This window comes from Furipterus horrens, unplaced genomic scaffold, assembly GCF_987537825.1.
Source record: "Furipterus horrens unplaced genomic scaffold, mFurHor1.1.pri manual_scaffold_2, whole genome shotgun sequence".
NCBI lineage: Eukaryota > Metazoa > Chordata > Mammalia > Chiroptera > Furipteridae > Furipterus > Furipterus horrens.
This window is the reverse complement of record NW_028327172.1, coordinates 141,599,831-141,621,602: the sequence shown is the minus strand read 5'-3', so window position 1 is coordinate 141,621,602 and position 21,772 is coordinate 141,599,831. Positions and strand designations below refer to the sequence as shown.

Below are 21,772 nucleotides of genomic sequence, written 5' to 3'. Positions count from 1 at the left end.
TACTGGCAGTAAGGAGGCCAGTAAGGAGGCAACAGTAGATACGGCCAGTAAGGAGGAAACCTAATTGGATTCAGACCATTTATTATCATTACAAGACATCAAAAGCAAGATCAGCATGATGTCCCTAGTCGTGGAGGTCACATAACCACAGGTTTATGAGGAGTGGGTCATGCTGCATTGACAAACCAACTTTCAACGTCAGCTGAGTAGTTTCAGAGACTAACACAGAAGCCAGCAGCTGAACCCTAGGTGATGAGGGGTTGAGGGGAAGAGAAGGGAGCCATTTGAAGGAAAGTGAGAATGGAATCAGAGGAGAGCAGAGATGGCTACCGGCTTGTAGACCGTCGTCGTCGTCGTCGGCAGCCGTCCGTCTCGAGAGACGATGGTGTAGCTTCTTAAGAGTCCATCTGCACCGCCGAGAATGGTTGTGCAGTCCGACTCGGTAGTGACACGGTATCTGTCTCCTCCCGTGTTGAATCGACATCTTGCGATGACGCTGGAGTGTCCTCTCCAGTGGAGCTGAAGCTACAGAGCCTGGGCAGGGTGATATGGAGGGTCTGCTGTTGCCCATGCAGCAGACCCCCCCTCTCTTCGCAGCTGAAGGATCCAAGGGAAAGACGGAGTCAATACAGCTTGGCTTCAGGTGCGCCGCAGGAGTTGCCGGTGTTGACTACAACGTCAAACCGCCTTAGGGACTCCGGCTCCGGATTTTCTGTCGGGGTTTACTCCCTTAGCCTTTCCCCTGAAGAGGTATGCCGCAAGGCAGCGGAGGTTTTTTGGAATCAGAGTTTTCCTTCTCTGATGTGCCCTGACTGGAAGATCGAACCAGCGACACTTAGCTCACAGGCCGACGCTTGTAGACCAAACTAAAGATATTTCTTATCCTAAAAGCTTCTGGAGGAGGTGCCATGTAAACCTAGTCTTGCAAGAGGAATTGGCCAATTAAAAAGGTGGGGGAAGGGCATTCCAGGCAGTAGAGCAGCAGCTCTCTATAAAGGGAACTTTGAGTAGTAGTTTAGTAGACCTGGTGGGTAGAGTGTGCATGCTGTGGGGAAGAAAGCAGTGAGATGAGGTTGGAAAGGTCAGTCACCCCGAACAATAGTGGACCATCACATATATCCTCAGTGGCTTTTCAGAGGACAGCTAATTATTTTAGGCAATAGATCTCAATCTTGGCTGCATAATTCCTGATGCTTGTGTTGTACCCCTCAACCCTTAAATCAGAATCTCTGGTGGCAAGAACCAGACATTGGGTTTGTGTTTGTATTTTTCTTTCCAGATGATTAGTAAAACAGATAAACTCATTCTAAAGTTCACATGGGATCTCAAGGGACACCTGAATAGCCAAAACAATCTCGAAAGTGAACAAAATTGCAGGACTCCAACTTCTGATTTAAAAAATTGCTACAAAGCTGCAGTAATCAAAACAGGCCTTATAATGACATAAAAACAGACATATAGGCAAATAGAATAGAGAACCCAGAAATAAACCCTCACATATCTGGTCAATTAATTTTAACAAAGGGGCTAATGAGGAAAGGACTGTCTTTTCAACCAATGGTGCTAGGAAAACTGGACATCCAAGAGCAAAAGAAATTTGAACCCTTATTTACACCTTACACAAAAATGATCTCAAAATGGATCAAAGACCTAAACATAAGAGCTAAAATTACAAAATTCTTAAAGCAGGGAAAGATCTTCATTGACATTGCATTTGGCAATGATATCTTGGATATAACACTAAAAGCACAGATAACAAAAGAAAAAATATAAACTGGATCTTCATCAAAATTGAAACCTTTTGTGCATTGACATTATCAAGAGTAAAAGATAACCCACACAACGGAGAAACTGTTTGCAAGTCATAATATGATAAGGGATTAATACTCAGAATATATAAATAACACCTATTGTAGGGAACCGCTTCTTGTGATTTAGGGAATTGTAGCCCCGGCCTGAGCATGACCTGCCATCGGCATTCCGGCTGTGCTTGTCTTTAAGTCTCAACAATGGCTGCGTGGGAGACATACCTGAAAACCATTCAGAGGATTTCCATGGGAGTTGGATTCGAAAAATACTTGTTATGCTTTAGAACTTGCTCTGCTTCCCTTGTCTCTTAGTTAAGTATAAACAATCTCTAGCAGAGAGTATATGAAGCCTTGTACCTAGTGTCCGTGTGGGGTCAAGATGTTTGATAGACCCTGGCACAGACTATTCATTGTATCCATTGTACTGGGACGTGTAATCAGTTATTATCAATTGTAACCTAGGCACCTGAAAGCTATTGGTGATTTATGAAATTTGATCTGTATCTCCCACGTGTATCCTTCTCAATAAAAGGCATAAGGGACGGAGGTCTAGCTGCTGTTCTCCACTAGAGAGAGCAGACACCTTCCTTCTCCCAGACAAAATGAAGTGTCCTGGGTAAAATTTGTTTCGCCGTGGTCACAAAGACTCTGCTGGACAGAGCAGCTTCCAACCAAGCCTAGGGTGTGTGAGGCACCTCCGCCTCAACCTATAACTCAACAATAAAAATCCGATTCGAGAACGGGCAAAGGATGTAGACATTTCTCAAAGAAGATATACAAATGGCCAATAAGCACATGAAAAGATGCTCAACATCCTTACCAGGGAAACGTAAATCAAAGCCATAATGAGGTACCACTTCACACCCACTAAGAAAATAAGTGTTGGTGAGGATATTGAGAAATAAGAACCCTCCTACATTTATGGTGGGAATGTAAAATGGGGCAGCTGCTATAGAACACTGTCAGTTCCTCCATAAGTTAAATACAGACTCAACAACATGACCCAACAATCCCACTCCTAATATAGCCAAGACAATGAAAAACTGGTATTCAACAGAGGCTTATACGCCAATGTTCACAGCAGCATTGTCCACAATAGCTAAAAGGTGGACACAGCTCAAGTGTCCATCAACAGATGAAAGGATGAACAAAATGTGATATATAACACATGGCAGAACATTATTCAGCCATAAAAAAAGAACAAAGTACTGATATAGGTACAGCAGGGACGAACCTTCAAAAACATTATGGTAAGTTAAATAAATCAGTCACTAAAGGATAAATATTGTATGATTAAACTTATATGAGGTACCTAGGATAGACAAATTCATAGAGACAGAAGATAGAATAAAAGTCACCATGGCTAAGGGGAAAAGGGGTTGGGAAGCTATTATTTAATGGATATAGTTTCTTTGGGAGAAGATGAAACGTTTTGGAAGTATATAGTTGTGGTGGTAACAGTATTGTGAATGTACTTAATTCTGCTGAATAGTACACTTAAGAATGGTTAAAATAATAAATTTTATGTTATGTACATTTTACCATATACACAAAACAGTGCTTGTCTGTGGTCTCAGACATGGCTAGTCCCTCACTCCACAAGAAGCCCTGGGCTGGAGCTCAGGAAATATCCTACTTGCCTTAAAGGAAAGTGAGGAGTACTTTGTAGCAAAGAATATGCTTCTTCATACCCACATGTACCATCTGCATTAAATATAGTGTAGAGGTGCATGTGTTTTCATCTGCTTTTAAGGATGATGATGCTTTCAGTCTGAAGGTAGCAAAACATCCCACTGAAAATGGTAATTCAATAGGAGTTATGATCTCTCACAGAAGTCTGGAGGTTTTCCAGAGTTGGCTCATTTGGCTCCACAGCAGTTCATCAGAATCCTAAGGGCTTTCTCTGTTTCCCTTTTGCCCTCAAACTTGTCCTCTCCGGGTCCCGATTTAGCTGTCACAGCTCCAATCATCTCATCCTACACAGTCACCTTGTGTAGGGGAGTAAGTTTTACCTCGTGCATTTCTTTCTTTCTGTCAGAAAGAAAAATTGAAGAAGCCCCAGAATACTTCCCGTTGTGACTTATTGGACAGAATTGGCCGTATGTCCACAACCAAACCAGTCACCAGCAGAGGTGAAGGCATCGAGCGAGACTGGCTTAGGCCAATTATGGTTCATGTCCTGAGGATGGACCTGCCCTACCTGAGTGTCTTTTGGGTCCACAACTAAGCAGAAATAGGGTTGTTGACCAAAATAAAAGAATTTTTTAAAGGCCCTGGCTGGTGCAGCTCAGTGGTTTGAGTGCTGGCCTGTGAATCAAAGGGTCACCAGTTAGGCTTCCAATCAGGGCACCTGTCTGGGTTGCGGGCCAGGTCCCCAGTTGGGGGCCTGCGAGAGGCAACCACACATTGATGTTTCTCTCCCTCTCTTTCTCCCTAAAAATAAGTAAATAAAATCTTTTTTAAAAAAAAAAAAAAAAGGAAATGGCTTCTAGGTAGGGAACCACAGGCATCCCCAGTAGGAAGGCATTTTGTTTGTTGGAGCACACTTGCAGAATACATTACCTGGGTATTAATATGTAAAACATGCAATATTATAACCAAAAGAGCCGAGTGGATACAAAATCATAAGCCCTATGTACTTCAGTTTAGCACAGCTACATATTATCATTGAAACTGAAGGCTAAAAATTTCGCAAGTTTAATGATGAGCATTAAAACAAATGAGAGATCGATGCCAATGGCGCTTTGAGAGGCTAAGGCCCTGAGCTAGCAGTTATATCTTGTTAGGTTGGGTAAGGATGGAAGATATCTATGAACTTTGACTTTGAATACTCTAAAATTATAAATATTTAACCAAATTAAGGTAAAAAATGCCTCCTGTTGGATATATTCTTTTTCTGAAACTTATTGACAATAAAATGGTCCTGGCTAGCTTTGTTGCAGGGAGTTCTCTTAGAATATCCTAACTTTAAAATGATAAGAAATTGGGCCTTTCGTGTCTAGGCTATGCTTACTTAGTTGTTTGGGGATAATTATATTAGTTCTTTGTTGTTTCAGAAAATACCACTTATTAGAATGTTGTAGAAAATTATATACTTACCTAAAGTTGTAATATAATCACAAATATTGTAATCACTAAATCAGTGTTGTGACATCACTGGCCTTATCACTTTCCTACTATAAAAGTGACTTGATTTTAGTGCTTAGTCAGAAGGTATTAAGATTCCTGTTTTGATTTTCTGCCTACAGACCTGTTTGTAATGAATCTTGTGGCACTAATAGATTCATTTCTTATAAGCAACACGGGTATGTGTTTTTTGCTGACACTGATTGCCATCCTTGCATTTTGTGAAACTTCATCACTGACAGATGTTTAGATTAATCAGACCATAAACAAATTCAACCATCACACAAAACCATATAGCAGAAATGGCTAAACATGTTGTAGTAGTTAATCTAGCATTTCAAAACACTTAGATTTATGGGGAAAAAAACTAATATTAGTGACAAGTAACATATTATTAAACTCATCACAGAAAATGCCACAAAGTAGGAAGGAATATAAAATAGAAATTTTTAACCTCTGTTTTTAAAAAAATATTTGAGAAATGCAGTTTACTTCATATATAACATTTTTATCCTCACCCCAGGACATGCTTATTGATTTTAGAGAGAGAGGAAAAAAGCGAGAGAGAGAGAGAGAGAGAGAGAGAGAGAGAGAGAGAGAGAGGGAAACATCAATGTGAGAGAGAAACTTCCATTGGTTGCATCTCCCATGCACCCCAGCTGGGGACTGAACCTGCAACCCAGGCAGGTACCTTGACCAGGAACCAAACCCTCAACCTCCTGGTGTATGGAACAATGTGGCAACCAACTGAGCCACACTGGCCAGGGCTTATATATAACTTTCTTTTGAGATGATTTGGGCCAAGCTTCTCACCAGTTTCTCCCAATTTTAAGTTGACCTTGGGACATCATAACTCCAAGATCAGCAATAAGTCAACACGCTGCAGGGCCTCTTAGTCTTGGGGACTCAGTGAATATTATTCTATTTACAAGTCCAGCAAGTGTGAAAAACTGTTCAAGAAATTTTCATTCTCATTCCCAGCCAGAGAAGCACCTTAGAGCCTGTTAATAAGGCTCCATGGCCCCGACTAAGTGGGTTGGGCATTATCCTGCAAACTGAAAAGTTGCTGATTTGATTCCCAGCCAGGGCACATACCTGAGTTGCAGGCCAGGTCTCTGGTTGGGGGTGAACAAGAGGCAACCAATTGATGTTTCTCTGGCATATGGATGTTTCTCTGGCATATGGATGTTTCTTTCCATCTCTTTCTCCCTCCCTTCCCTCCTCTCTAAAAATAAATAAAATTTTTTTTTAAAAAAAAGAAGAATCCATGGATGAATACAGGTCACGAAGATGAACCAAAGCCTTATATGGGGCCACTCCCTGACTACAAAGAACCTTGGCCACTGCAGTGATGGTGCCCATGTCTCACACAAGGGAGAAGATCTAAAACTTGCTGATGGCCCAGAAGCACCACAGTGATGGCCACCTATTTGCTTTTCAGTTATGAGAGCTGAGCTGGTGGGCCACATTGCTGTCCTGAGACCCAAGCTTCAAGGGGTCTAACTGTCAGCAGCCTACTTCCCATACCTCACAAGGTACATGGAGCGTCTGCCAACATACAGCCAAAAAGTTTCCACAAGCCAGCTCTTCCTCCCTCTCCTTCTTATTCTAAGAATATTCATTGAGTAACAGAGAACTTAAGCAACCTGAGGACAAGGTCTCGGGCACAAGGGTGGCAGCAGAGCTAGCGAGCCTGCCACCCCCCTACCCCTGGAGAGGAAGAGTCCTCCTCACCTCCATGAACAGCAACCTCTCTGCTAACTCGAATCAGTCCAAGAATTCCCCTGTTTTGGAGTAGCCCAGCCTTGGCCTGACCTCCATGCACAAGGGGAAAGAGCCTAATCCTGCCAGGCCTGGGGTCTCCATAGCCTCTGCTCCCCTCCACAGCACACCACAGCCCCAGTCTTCCCACAAGGCCCCATCTGGATCAGGGATCCAACATTTCCTCAGGGCTGTGCCCCACATAGTGGACCTGAGATGTGCCCCCACCCAGCACAGCCTCCCAATTATGTCCCTTTAGCCCACACATTGGAAGCAGTGGCAGAGCCACAGAAGGAACCAGTCCCCCCCCCACCTTTTCCCCGGGGTATGTCCAAAGGAAATTCCATCCACCTGGGCAATCAGACAAATGAGCCACCCCAGCCTCTCCCTCTGACAACAGCCAGGGCCAGCAAGGGGCGACAGGAAGCTTCTTCAGCAGGTTCAGGATCAAGTTTATACTGGCACATCTGAATTTCAGGTTTGCCAGAAGGAATCTGAAAGCAGAGACCTAGGGGTGACACTCAAACCTCACTGAATGGAAGCTGAGTCCATGATAAACGATGTGGTGAAGTCAGGTCACGCTCATTATACTTGACATGGAATATCAAGATCATGAACTTCATGGAGCCCAGCGAGAAGGTGCAGGAGATGGGCTAGGTTCCAGAACTAGACAGTGGCATTATGAGCTGAGCAAGAAACTTGCACTGCTGTGTACTCAGGACGCCCGACCTCGCTGACTGGAGCGTGGAGGGATCCAAAGGGTCACAGCCATTTCTCAACAGGATTCCATTTAAGTGGAGTCTGCACTGTTCTGGTCTCCAAGAGCATGGCCTCCAAAATCACCACAGCTTAACCTTTAAGAGGCTGCCAAGAGCCTCCAGGGAGACAAGAGGAGGGGCAGCCACTGCACCCCCCCCCCCGCAAGACTGCTGAAGCCCCTTGACTGTGTTTGTGCTGGGGCCACAGGGCTCTGCTGTGCTGTGTTGTGCCGTTGGGTGGGGCATTGGTGTTCCTAGGTGGCAGTTTGGTAACATTTTAGAACCTTTAACAGGTTCTTCCAGGGAAAATCTCATAGGTGACTTTTACATAGGGTTTCATCAGCATTAGAGCTACCTCTGATGCCAAAAAGAGTTTGGAGTTTAATCGCCTGGCTGCTGTGGCTCAGTGAATTGAGCGTCGGCCTGCGAACCAAGTATCGCTGGTTCGATTCCCAGTCAGGGCACATGACTTGGTTGCACGTCAGGTCCCCAGTTGGGGGCGCAAGTGAGAGGCAACCACACAGTGATGTTTCTCTCCCTCTCTTTCTCCTCACCTTCCCCTCTCTCTAAAAGTAAATAAATACAGATAAGTAAAATAAAAATAATAAAAAAACAACAACAACAACAAAATGAACTAACTAAATAAATAAAAGGAATAAAAAAAATTTTTTAAAGGAGTTTGGAGTTTATCATAAGAGAGCTGGGTGCCCCTGCTCCGTGGACCCAGCCAAGAATGAATGGTGCCCTTTGTATTGTAGGGCACTTGCTCTGGCTGCAAGTTGGAGACTGGATGAGATAAGTAGTCAGGCTTCCCTTGTACTTTAAAAGTGGATTTTAACCTCAGGGACTGTAAGTGAGGGAAGCAGCAAGAGAAAAATCAGCTAAAGTGTTGGCTGCTGTATGATTTTCTGTCATTTGTAATTATTTGCAGAATACAGAAATGGGAGGATAATTTACCAACCTATTTCATGTGCTGGCATAATGGTGATATAAAATTTTTTTTTTAATTTCAAAATAGAAAGTTACAAACTAATGTCACTCATGAACATGGATGCAAAAAGAAAACCTCAAAATATAGCAAACTGTTTAGCAGTGTATTTTATTTTATTTTATTTTATTATTTTATCCTTATGTGAGGACTATTTTTTGTTTTCCACTGCATTTTAGAGAGAGAGAGAGAGAGAGAGAGAGAGAGAGAGAGAGAGAGCAACAGCAAGAGAGGAATGTCAATGTGAGAAAGGAATATCAATCTGTTGCCTTCTCCTGTGTGCCCTGGCCAGAGATCAAACACACAACCTGGGTATGTCTCCTGACTGGGAATTGAACCCATAGCCTTTTGGTCTATAGGGGAACACTCCAACCAACTAAGCCACACTCACCAGGGCGGCAGTGTATTGTATTTTATTTTATTTATTTCTTTATTAGATTTTATTTATTTATTTTTTAGAGAGAGGGGAAAGGAGAGAGATATGGAAAGAAACATTGATGTGACTGGGAATCAAACCAGTGACCTTTCACTTTATGGGATGATGCCCAAGCAACTAAGGTGGTCAGGGCTGCAGCAGTGTATTTTTAAAAAGACATTTCATCAAGATCCAGTTGAGATTAACAGGAAATGCAAGGTTGGTTCACAACTGAAAATCAATTAATGTAAGCCATCCCTTTAAAAGGTAACATCATGTGATCACCCCAATAGAGACATAAAAAAAACCTTTTAATGAAATTCTACATCCATTCATGAAAACAAATTTTTACCAAATTACAAATAACAAAGGAATCACTGCAGTAAACATCACATTTAAGAGTGAAACACTGAAAGCATTTCATCTAAGAAAGAAGATGAGGGTGCACTGGACCTACTCCTACTCTTTATTATATGGGTGGTCCCAGCTAGTGCAGAAAAGCAAGAAAAAAGAAGACATGTAGCTGTCATTGTTCATAAACTATGTTCATTATATAGAAACCCCAAAATAATTTGGTGAAAAATAATTAAAACTTAAAATGATTGTTCAAGTTTGCTGGAGAGTCAGTATACAAAAATCAATTCCCTTTCTATATACCAGTTACAAACAGATAAACAATGAAATCTTTTTAAAACCTCCATCTACAACATCATCAAAAATTATTAAGTTACTTAGAATTAAAGTTACAGGAGATGTGCATGACCATCAATGGAGAAAATGAGAAAACTTTATCTGAAAACATTACATAAGGTAAATTGAAAAAGATACATGAGCCAGGAATAGTACAACTCTATGTCATAAAAAATAGCAGTTTTTTTACCCCACCCAATTGACATAAAGTTCCAATGCAATTCCAAGAAAAATTCAAGAATTTTCTTTTAACATATGCATAACCCATAGATATAGACAACAGAGGGTATGAGGGGCAGGGGCTGGGTGGAGTTAGGCAAGGTGCAGGAGAAATGGGGACATCTGTAATAGTGTCAACAATAAAAATCAAGTAAAAAAATATTTTCTTCTGTGGAAGTTGACTCATGGATGTTAAAATTTACATGCAAGAGCAAAGCGCCAGAAACAACTCTTCTTGAAGAAAAACAAAATGGGGCGGATTTAATAATTAAGACAGTGTTGTATAGGTAGAGAGATAACAAATAATCCCCCCCCCCAAAAAACCCACTATTCTATAATTTCTATTCTTGTTTTCCCTTAAACCCACTCCAATGAGGCTCCCCTGCCCCCAGCATTAAAAACTTGTCTTCAGGTCATCGATGTATATCTTGATAATGACCTAGATCCCATCATTCTCAGTCCTCATTTAACCTAATATACTTTCTCACTTGCAATTTTTTCTTGACTTGGTTTCTGGGACACCACATTCTCTTGTTTTTTCTCTTACCTCAATGGTCACTTCTCTGTCTTCTTCACTTATTCTCCCGCTTCTCCCTACTCTTATGTTAGCTTGTTTGTTTTTGCTTTGTGCGTGTTTGTGTGTGTATTGTGTGTTCACCTAAACTCTTAATGCTAGAATTTGCCATGGCTCAACCTTCAGTCCTCTTCCCTTTTCTCCTCTGTATACATTCATTTTCTAGGACCACCCAGTCTCAAAGTTGTAAATACCATCTCTATGTCCTTGAATCCCCAATTTATATTCCCAGTCCAGACTAGACTTGGATACCAAGCTGCCTACTTGACATCTCCACTTGGATGTCTGATATCTCAAAAGAAGCAAGTCCAAAACAGAACTTCTGATCTTTGCCACCAACAAAACCAACTCATCTATGATCTTCCAGTTACTCGGGTCAAAAATCTTGTAGTCATCCTGACTCTTTTTCTTTCACATCCCATCTAGAATCTATCCAGGACCCCTGTTGACTCTACCTTCAACATACACCCAGAATCTAAACTACTTCTCACTACCTCCACTGCTACCAGCTGAGTTTGATACAACCTTAAGTTCTTTCCTGGATTATTATGACAGTAAGACTCTTGCTTCCATCCTTGTTCCCCCATAGTCTATTTTCAACACAACAACAAGAGTGATTCTTTTAAAAAGTAAGTCAGATCATGTCAGTCCTTGCTCACAAACCATCAATGATTTTGTTTCACTCCCACTAAAACCTGGTGAGGTCTGGTGAGGTCACTCAGTTGGTTAGAGCATTGTCCTGATACGCCAAGGTTGCTCCAGGTCAGGGCACATGCGAGAATCAACCAGTGAATGCCTAAATAGGTGCAACAACATAGTCTTTGTGCAAGGCCACCTCATATGATCTGGTCTCCTTTTCTTTCCCTGACATCTTCTCTTACTACTCCGCTCTGACCACACTGGCTCTTGCTTTTCCTCTCACTGGATGGGGAAGCTCATTCCTTTGGGCCTGGTGCTGGATGCTGCCTTTGCAAGGGACGCTCTTCCCCAGTGATCTTCCTGGTCAGCTTTCTCACCTTCAAGTTTTTACTTAAATGTCATCTTCTCAAAGAGAACCCTGATCACCCTGTTTACAATCGCAAGTCACCTCCTCCATCCCTCATACCCAAGGTTTTCCATCCCTTTTGCTCTGTTCTTTTGAAAAATAACACTTATCATCGAACATTTTAATAAACTATATAATTTGCTTGTTATAGTGTTTATTATCTGTAACTTCCTATCAGAATATAACACAAGAATAAGGATTCTTGCAGTTTTGTCGACGGATGTTTCTCAAGAACCAAGAACGGTGCCAGGCTTATATTAGGCACTCAATAATTATCTGAATGAATGAATGAAATTAATGAGTTGATGAATTATTGAACAACTAGGGGGATAGGATGGAATGGAATCAGGAGAGTCACGGGTAAAAGTAATGCATTATTTCTTAAACTGGTGGTTGATTCATAAATGTGCCCTTTAGTTTAAAATTTTTATTACATATGTATGTATATTGGTTTATAATTAACATTTAATAAAATAGTAAAAAAACAAACAATTTTCTGTCCAAATTGACACACTCCCTAAGGGTACCAGAAAGCTGAATTTCTACTGTACCTAGTATTCTATTATCATTGGACAGCGGATATCAATACTTTCATTGTCTCTTCTTCTTGCTGCTGGAGATAAGACACCCATGGAATGGCAACTCAAGAGAAGAGCATGCTTTGAAAAGCCTTCTTAAAAGGACATTCTAGACTTAGAGACTACAACAGAGCAGAAGCACCTTCCCTCTCTCCTCCTCCTGATTTCTTAAAGTGGCTATAAAGCCAAAATGCCTCTGTTGCATATAGGCGCGGGTATTGGCCCTCATCGCAGTACCTCCCTGTTGATGCACTGATAGGGCTCTCCCCAGCAGAGGAAGCACTCACTGTTCTGAAGTTGCGATTTGCCTTTGAACCCAGCATGTAGTTTTGTGCAAAAACAAGCTAAAATATTTGGGGGTTTCTCTGTTCCTTACATTGTTAAACGTTGTTGAATCGTTAGACGTTTCAAATCAGTAACTTTCTGGATACTGACTTTGAGGGGTTTTCCAGTCACCTTGCTGTACAATGTCTTTGTTTAAATGAAGAACAGGAAATTAACTTCTCTTATGACCGAGAAATGCTGTTCCAGTTCTTTGAAAATTTAATGAAATGCGAATCACAACCCATTCTGTCTGCAGACTTGGAATGACATTGGGCAGGCGAGTCCTGTGCTTCAGATTGGATAGGCTGTAGTCCTGTGCCTTTGAAAATTAGGATGGTTGCAGAAAGTGCCTATAGTATGTGTTTGCTTTACAAAGAGGAGAAAAGACCCCAACTACCAGCTTGCTTCTTCACTCCTGATGAATTGAGTCTAGAGACGGGTGGGGAGACGTGAGAGTTCTGAACTAACGCTGCCTATCCTCCAGATTTCTAGAAATTATGGAGGACAGAGCTATATATTTTTAAAAAAGAACCTCAAGTGAGATCCGTGACCTGGGGAGACCTCTTTTGATTTTCTGCGAACAACCTTTTGAGAAACAATCGGGGAGCGAGCCAAAAGCGGAGAGGAATTTATTTAAATTCCCTTCCTTTCGCCAGTTTAGTTGGAGCCGCTCCGGCCGCAGACAACCCTCCGGCCTGCCCAGCGGGGTGCAACCAAAGGCTTCACCTCCGCAGGGCGGGTGCCAGTCACCGCCCCGCCCCGAACCGACGGCCAATGGGAGTCGCCCGGAGGGTCAGTGCTGCCCTTTAAAGAGCGGCGGGACTAGGGGTGTGGGGAAACAAGCGTCTGGAGTGCGGCAGTGGAAGGGCGCGACTACCATGTCCTTGCAGGTGAGCCAGAGGGTGGGCAGGCGGCGCTCGGGGACCTGCTCCCCAAAGGGGCGTGGGCGGGCCTGACGTACCCCGGGCGGCGGTGCGTCTCGGACCCGGCGCTCTGGGCAGCGGATGCCAGCCACCCTCGCCACCCGGGAGCGGTCTGCATTGACCCAGAGGACGCTCCCGCGCCCCTTTATTGCAGTGGAGACCGCACCAGTGTCGTCCGTTGACGCAGAGCCGCGGCTCTACACGGCAGTTCCTACGAATCCCGGGGACTGGTCAAACGCAGAGTAGGCGAGCCCGGGAGGGTGGGCGCCGGGGGACTCCCGGACAACTACGCGGCCCTGCGCCGCCGCTCTGTCCTTCTTGGACACCAAGGCGAGGGCGTCTGGGGTCTCCCGCGCCTCTTTGCTCTTCCTACTTCCAAGGGCTCTCTTTCTCTTAGGCAAGGGCAGATATCTGTAAAACTACGACTTAATAATACTGTTTTTCTGAGATGTGAAAAATACGAATGTTCAGGGTGGAACGTTTTGGGAAAGAGAACAAAACGTAGTGAATGAAAACCATGAGGAATTCCTTCACCTAGGCAATAACCACTACTGACATAGTGGGTTACTTTCTCATATGTGCCAGAAATTTGTATGTGTGCACGCAGGCATGTTCATGTGCAAGTAAGTAGACACACCGATTAAGCTATTATATATATACACTTCTGTTCCTTTACGTAACACTACATTATCAGCATTTTCTCAGCATTGAATATTCTTCTAAAATATAATTTAAAAAATATCTGCATACAATTTCATGGAATGAGTATGGCTCACTTCATTGACCATCCTTTAAGGAGTATGTTTGATGGGCAAAAGCACATACTCCAGAGCCAGCCTGTTTCAAATCCAAAGCTCACCCCTTCTTAGCCTGTGACATATTTAACCCCTCTGTGCCTCAGTTTCCTCATCTAAAAATGGAGGTGAAGGACTAAGATTAAACGAGCTGTATGCATAGAGCATTTAAAACTGCCTGGCGTGTGCTAACTCTCCAATAAGGATAAGCATGTCCTTGAACCTTCAAATAGTTTTCTCTTAGGTTTGACAATTCATATTGAATTTTCCCCAAAGAATCAAATCTTTCAATGTCAAAACCTTCTTCCTTTTTAGGTTAGTAGTTCGTTTCATTTTGTTTGACAAAACAAATGGGTTTTCTAATTAAGCCATAACCTCCGATTTTTATTTTAGAATTATAATATGTTTACTTCCACAGCAAAACTTTTAGGCCAGCTGAAAGTCATGTAAACTGAACATATTTCTTTCTTAGAAGGTAATATAAGGCAGACTGCTTCTTCAAGAAAACATCTTTTTGAGGCTAGGGAATTTGTGATTTTACAGTTAGCATATAACTAACCCCTTTCCATCTACCATACACCTTTTTTTGACCTAAGAACTGTGCAGTTCCTGAGTGTGAGAATATATGATCTTCCAAATTCAATTTCTCAGTGGGATAGGCTTGCCCACAAAGCTGTCATCAACTCCATGTGCCAGTGACCATGTTCTTTGGCTGCAGAAAGTCAAGCTAGAATAGGCGCGAGTCACCCTCGGGGGCTGTCTCTGGCTGTGGTGAAATTTGAAAGAAGTCAGACAGAGGCAGGGTGGTCCATGCTCCTAGGTGGTGAGAGGCCACATCCATCTCCAGGAAGGCAGGATGCACCCAGTATGAGTGCTAGTGGAGACCCTGGGGTCACTGCTGCACCAGAGGTGTGGTCAGGGGTCCTTGGAGTACACACATGGTCAGGTGAGGGTCTGGGGAGAGGCCTGAAGGCAGTTTGTTTTGAAGAATCCACCACAGTTGCCGCACACACGCGTTCAACCAAGGTGTTGAGGACCCGGCTCCAGGACAGTCAGCTCCGAGGAGGCGCAGAGCCCTCACTGACAGCAGCGAGCCCAGCTCTGCAGTAGTACAGGACATGACTAAATGTTCCCTTTGGCCCAGAATGCTTTGGAATGAAATGTAAACAGCTGTATATTTAAAGCTGCTTCTCACCTATGATAACTTCATATCCATTCACATATTCATTTATTCAACAAGGGGCTAATAACAGAGGCTGTACCACCTGCCAGGACTCTAAGCCACGACTCGCTACCAAGATGAATATTTCTGTCTGCCCTCTATTGTGGATAAGTGGGGGAACAAACAAATACAGTCCCACTCAGCATGTGCTGAGCCCTGATAAATGCAATCTGTGCTGCCTGGAACCCTTTCCTGCTCTTGTCCATCCCAAGAGTGCTGGCCTCCTGCTCAACTAAGCTCTACCTCCTCTGGGAATGTTTCTTTACACCTGCTGCCGCTCCCTCCTCTTTGTTCCCAGAGCACCCAAATATCACATGGTTATTATTGATCTGCTCCTATCCCAGGAGACCCTGAGCTCCATGAGAGCTGGCTGTTCACCCCTGGCTGCCTAGCCAGCCAATATGATACAAGTGATGAGCTCTGGGCAGGCAAAGTCAACAGAATAAAATAAAAATATTTACATTCTTAATTGGGTTTAATCCTAACACCTTCCTACTGTTTCAGCAGAAGCTGCATCTCAGATGAGCTTAGTTGCTTGCACAGAGTCCCTTGGTAGTGTGTCTCAGAGAAAGAACTCAGACCCAGAATCCTGATGCGAGGCCAGTGTTCTTTTCACTGGAGCTCATCATGGTTGGATGGGGAAAGTCCTCATAGAGGAGGGCACATGGGAGCCACACTGCAGAGCAGGAAGATACCAAGTCAAGGTACCAGGGAAGGACATGCTGGAAAGAGGGAGTGATCCTGGGCCCTGCTCTGGAATGGGCCTTTCTGGGGAGGCCGGAGGGACAAGGACTCCAGACACTGCCTGTGAAACTGTCTGGGGCAGAGCTCCTCTGTGGAGAGGGTCTGAGAACAATTTTCCTGAAAGTCCTTCCTGGAAGGCAGTTACCTAGCATGGTTTTTGAGATGCCTTAGCAAGGCTTAGCTTGCCAAAAGGAACTGAATTGCTGTCACTAGAAAATGGCATGAGGCTTGACAACAGACAGGAGATGCCTGGTAAACCTGAGGGGGAGGATCCTGACACCTCTCTGAATAGCCCTGCCCAGCCTTGCCCTGGGGAAGCCCTGCCACTAATGTAGCATCTTCATTTTGTCCTTATTATAGACACAATACATGTACATTGTAGAAGAGTTGGAGAGTATAGGAACTATTAAAAAATCAGAAAACTTGCCATAATCAAGGTAATTTTTACATATTAGAATATTTTCTAGTCTTTTTATTACTTACAAAGCTGAGTATATAGAAACAATTTTATATTCTTAGTTAAATTATTAAAAAGTATTTTTCATATCTTGCTTTATTGTGAATACTTTTTTCAGTTTTTTTCTAGTACTATTTTTTTCTAAGAGACATAATAAAAATAGTAGTAGTTTAACTTTACTGACCACTCACTATGTGCCAGGCTCTATTTTAAATATTTTACATGTGTTAGCTTATTTAAATCTACCCAGCAACCATGTAGATAGGTGGTGTTATGGGCCCATATTCCAGATGAAGAAACAGAGAGGTTAAGTAACTTACCCAAGGTCATATAGCTCTAAAGTGGAGAAGCTAAGTTTCAAACCAGGGCAGTCTAGCTCCAGAGCCTGTGTTCTTAACCATGACGTTATTTACAAAGCAGCTGACAGTTTCCTAAAAAGACCTAGATAAGGAAAGGGTTTGTCCCTTGTCACATGCACCCATGCTTCTCAGACTCCTGTAGGAAATAGATTAGGAGGTGGGGCCATTTTCAAGGTTATTTAGGTTGGAGACACTGGTCACCTATTTGCAAGTGATTTTTGTTCATTATAAAACAATTACTCAGTTGTGTTACAGAAGTCTTTGCCACTGGATGGAAATTTTATCCAGCAACTCTGCTGAGATCACTGGGGTTCTGAAATTACAGTGGGGCTATCTGCTTTCTCTACTAGGTATTTGGAGCTTTGGGTCAAAAGGGAGCTCTGGCTTTGGAGAAAGAAAATGCAAGGTCGGGTAGAATGCCTCACTGAGACTGTCTCGTTTGATACCCAACAATTCCTGCTTATCCTTGGTTTAAAACAAATGACGTAAGGTAAAATACAGTCTTAAAAAAAAGAATGGAAAAATTCCATTAATGAAAATGATCCCATAGCCTTTGTGTATACACTAAGAAGTTAAAAAGGGGACAGGAACCAAGATTCTAGGAGCACTTTGTCTCTGTGAAGAATATGCCAAGGGAGTGGCTGCTGGCCAGCCCTGAGCTGAGGGTCCTGGGGAGTTGGGCAGGTCAGTGTTTTCACAGTTAAGTCATGAGGGGAGGACAAAGTTTATTACTCAGAATATTTGTATACAGAGTTTCCAGGAAGCCAGCTTCTTTTCACTAATCAGCTCTACGTTGGCTGCACAACTTCCCTTTTCTGTAAACCAGTTGAAATAAGTCTTACAAGTTTTGTTTAAAGGAATTGACACAATGAAATCAGGAATACCACCCTCAGAAACTAGCTAGTCCACTAAACAGGTATAAATTACACTGATGATGAAGAATGTGGGGAGGCGTATGCCCTGGATGAGATATTAATTGGTAGCAAAACTATTACATATAGTGAAGTGTGGGTTTAGGAAGACGTGAAGGAAGTGTCCACGGGGGTGACAGAGAAAGCTGCATTGAGTGTGATGCGATTAAATATTTTTTCATTTATGTGCTTTAAGCTTACAGGAAAAATATGTGTTATAATTTTTCTTTAATCTTTAATCTTTTGACCACCTTCACTGATTTCACTTGTCCTGCAACCCCTGCATCTCATAACCACCAATCTGTTCTTTCTATGAGTTCCGTTTTTTATATTACATGTATAAATGAGGGCATATAGTATTTGTCTTTGTCTGAGTTATTGCACAGTGCCCTCAGGGTGCATTCATGTTGTCACAAATGGCAGAATTGTCTCCTTCTTTATGGCTAAATAATATTTCATTGTATTTATCTTCTTTATCCACTCATCTGTTGATAGACGATTAGGTTATTTCCATGGCTTGACTGTTGTAACTAGTGCTACAATTAAAATGAAGGTGCAGATATCTTTTCGAGGTAGCTGGTTTGTTTCCTTCACATAACTATCCAGAAATGGGACTGCTGGATTATATAGTAGTTACATTTTTAATTTTTTTAGGACCCTCCATACTGTTTTCCATAGTGGTTTCATCAGTTTACATTCCTACCAACAGACTATAAGGGTTCTCTCTACTCCCACATCCTTACCAATACTTACACAATGATGAAAGCCATTCTAAGGAGTGTGGAGGTGATATCTCATTGTGGTTTTGATTTGCATTTCCCTGATGTTTAGTGATGTTGAGCACCTTTTCATGTGTCCATTGGCTGTCTGAATGTCTGTTTTTGAAAACAAGTCTATTCAGATCCTCCTCCCCACCTCCCCCTTTTTTTTAATCCTCACCCAAGAACACTTCTTTTTAGAGAGAGAGGAAGGAAGAGAGAGACATATCAGTGCAAGAGAGAAGCATCGATTGGTTGTCTCTCGTTCATGCCCAGACTGGGGAATGAACACGCAACCCAGGTGTGTGCCCTGACCGGAATCAATCCCACAACCTTTCGGTTATTGGACAATGCCCCAACCACCTGACTCACACCAGCAGGGCCACCTCCCGTTTTTTTAATTAGATTGTTTTTTTGTTATTGAATTGTATGAGTTCTTTATATATTTTTTGGATATTAACCCCTTATCAGCTATATGATTTTCAAATATTTTCTTCCATTTCGTAGGTTGCATTTTCATTTTGTTGATGGCTTTCTTTGCTGTGCAGAAGCTTTTTAGTTTGATATAATGCTACTTGTTTACTTCTGCTTTTGTTGCTTGTGCTTTGGGTGTCAAATCCAAAATAATTATCTCTGAGACCAATGTCAAGGAGTTTACCACCTACATTTTTTTCTTGGAGTTTTATGGTTTCAAGTCTTATGTTCAGGTCTTCGATCCATTTTGATTTGATTTTTTTGCATGGTGTAAGATATTGCTCCAGTTTCATCTTTTTGCATGTAGCTGTCCAGTTTTCCCAACACCATTTATTGAAGAGATTGTCTTCACCCCATTTTGTACTCTTGGCTTGTTTGTTGTAAATTAAATTGACCATATATGCATGGGTTTCTTTAGGGCTCTCTAGTACATTGCATTGACTGAGGTGCCTGGTTTTATGGCAGTACCATACTGTTTTGAATACCATAATTTTGTAATGTAGTTTGAAATCAGAACACATGATTTAACTTTAAGGTTTAACTTTTTTTCTCAAGATTGCTTTGGGTATTTGGAGTTTTTGTGGTTTCATAAAAATTTTAGGATTGTTTTTTCTATTTCTGTGAAAAATGTTACTGGAATTTTGATAGGGATTGCATCAGATCTGTAGGTTGCTTGGGGTAGAATGGACATTTTAACACTATTAATTCTTCCATTCTAAGAACATAGGATATTTTTCCATTTTCTTGTGTCTTCTTCAATTTTTAAACATAGATAAATTGAACAATTTTTGTATTCAGAATTATATTTTATCCTCCATATCTTGTCTGTAGATCAGGTAAGTATCAGCAGTGGTGTCCATGAATAAGTTAGGATAATTCTGGTGGAGCCAGAGCAGTAGTAGTTTATTTCTACTTGAACCCCCCTTGCTGCTCTGTGAGTTCCCACTGCTTGGTGGTAGCAGCCCCCAAACAGACGGGCCTGCATAAACTTAGTGAATGCACTGTGTGCCTTTTTCTCCTTTGCTTTAGGCTGATTTCGATCAGGCAGCCGAAGATGTAAAGAAGCTGAAAACAAGGCCAGATGATGAAGAACTGAGAGAACTCTACGGGCTCTACAAACAATCTGTAATTGGAGACATCAATATTGGTATTTATTGTCATCTTAAAAATAGTGATATACTTTGTTTGAACAGTGTTTACAGATGTGTAGAGTAAAAAGTAATCCTGAAAATATGTCTGTCCTTCTTTTGGCAGAGTGTCCAGGAATGTTAGATTTAAAAGGCAAGGCTAAGTGGGAAGCATGGAACCTCCAAAAAGGTTGTTAATTCTTAAATAAATTCAACAAATTTTCTTAGCTTCCCAGTACATCCGTTAGTAAGATGATCTGTTTGTATCTTTCCAGGATTACCGAAGGAAGATGCCATGAATGCCTATATTTCTAAAGCAAAAGAGCTGATAGAAAAATATGGAATTTAGAATTCAGCATATGAGAAAACACTTCTTTTGAAGCCTTCATAATGGTATCATGACCTAACATTTAGGGGAGAAAGGCACTGTTAACTCTTTACATAGCATAAATGTTATTGCTAATAATATGAATTGTAATCCTTATTTAAGAGATATAATGAAACTACATGTTTAAGGAAATTTTACTTGCTAAAACAAGGTAAATTTTTTTACGTTAAAAAATTATCTTTATTTAGGTTTTTGATTCGTCACATATATCAAAGACTAATCAACATAAAAAGGTGATTTTAAAAATTCTTTTAAAAAATTACTGCTCTGGTAGTATGTGCACAATACATTAACAATCGTTTGTTCGTTTGGTTTATCTATTTTTCTACCGGGGATTAGTATTATGGGTGTAATCAAGAGTTTTAAAATAACCAATAACAAAACTATTCCTTTGTTGCACCATGTAGCTTTGAGGTTCACATTGACACAGGGCTTGATTCCAGTCCTTCCTTACCCTGTGACTTATTTACTAGGTGACCTAGGCAAGTTACTTAACCTTGCTAAGCCTCATCTGTAGAGTTGGGAGAAAAATAGCACTCTCAAAGGGTTGTAAGAATTGAATGAGATAACTGTCATTATTCTACTTTCACTTTAAAGCTTATGCTACTTAAAACCTCACAATAAATAAGCTAATTTTCAAAATATAAGCTTATGAGTCTATAGCTTTTCAAAGGAGAAAAAAGCCATCATGGGACTACCAGCTATTTTTCTTTAAATTTTTATGTTTAAGATAAATCAAAAAATCAAATTGAAATGTAATATTTAGTGGTAATAAACCGTGTAACTACTGTACTCTTATGTTGAGTTTTATCAGAGTGAAATTGTAGAGTCTGAAGTATCTTATTGGTCCAAAACTCAGTCCTTCTTGCTGGTACACAAGCTCTCTGAAGGAAGATAGTCCCATATTACTAGTTCTAAAATCTTTCTGAGATTCATAGGCTACAAATCTCCCCAAAACAATGTACCTCTATTTGCCTGCACGAGGGTTTACGTGTGGTATGGTATGACCAGGGGGATAAGTTGATTTCATGTGACTTAAAAAAAAACCTAGATTCACTAGATGAATTTCCAGTGAAAAAAGCCAATCCCAAAAGGTTACACACTGGACGACCCCATTTCTCTCACATTCTTGATACGGACCTAGAGGACACAATAGGGATTGCCAGGGAGGAGGGACATGGGTGTGGCTCTAAAAGGCCGAAAGAGGGAGCCAGTGGTCTAGGAATGTTCTGTTTCTTGACTGCATGACTGTCAGTATCCTGGTTGAATTTTGTGCACTGTTACTATTGGGAAAATGGATATCTCTGTATTATTTCTTGCAACCATGTG

The 21,772-nt window shown here is 41.6% G+C and overlaps 1 protein-coding gene across 1 annotated transcript; it reads left to right on the top strand.

Annotated features, from left to right (window-relative positions):
- Positions 1-13,097: 13,097 nt before the first annotated feature.
- Positions 13,098-21,239, top strand: ACBD7 (acyl-CoA binding domain containing 7). Its single transcript, XM_090266560.1, has 4 exons — positions 13,098-13,176; positions 19,958-20,075; positions 20,183-20,245; positions 20,331-21,239. Exons 1-4 carry the CDS (start codon positions 13,165-13,167, stop codon positions 20,402-20,404), a joined length of 267 nt encoding a protein of 88 aa, XP_090122686.1. The 5' UTR covers positions 13,098-13,164; the 3' UTR covers positions 20,405-21,239.
- The last annotated feature ends 533 nt before the right edge of the window (positions 21,240-21,772 follow it).

What these genes read in the sequence shown, in the direction of transcription:
- ACBD7 (XM_090266560.1), top strand. An exon ending in AATTGGAGACATCAATATTG is followed by an intron (nt 20,076 to 20,182) that starts GTATTTATTGTC and finishes TTCTTTTGGCAG; the next exon opens with AGTGTCCAGGAATGTTAGAT. An exon ending in AGCATGGAACCTCCAAAAAG is followed by an intron (nt 20,246 to 20,330) that starts GTTGTTAATTCT and finishes GTATCTTTCCAG; the next exon opens with GATTACCGAAGGAAGATGCC.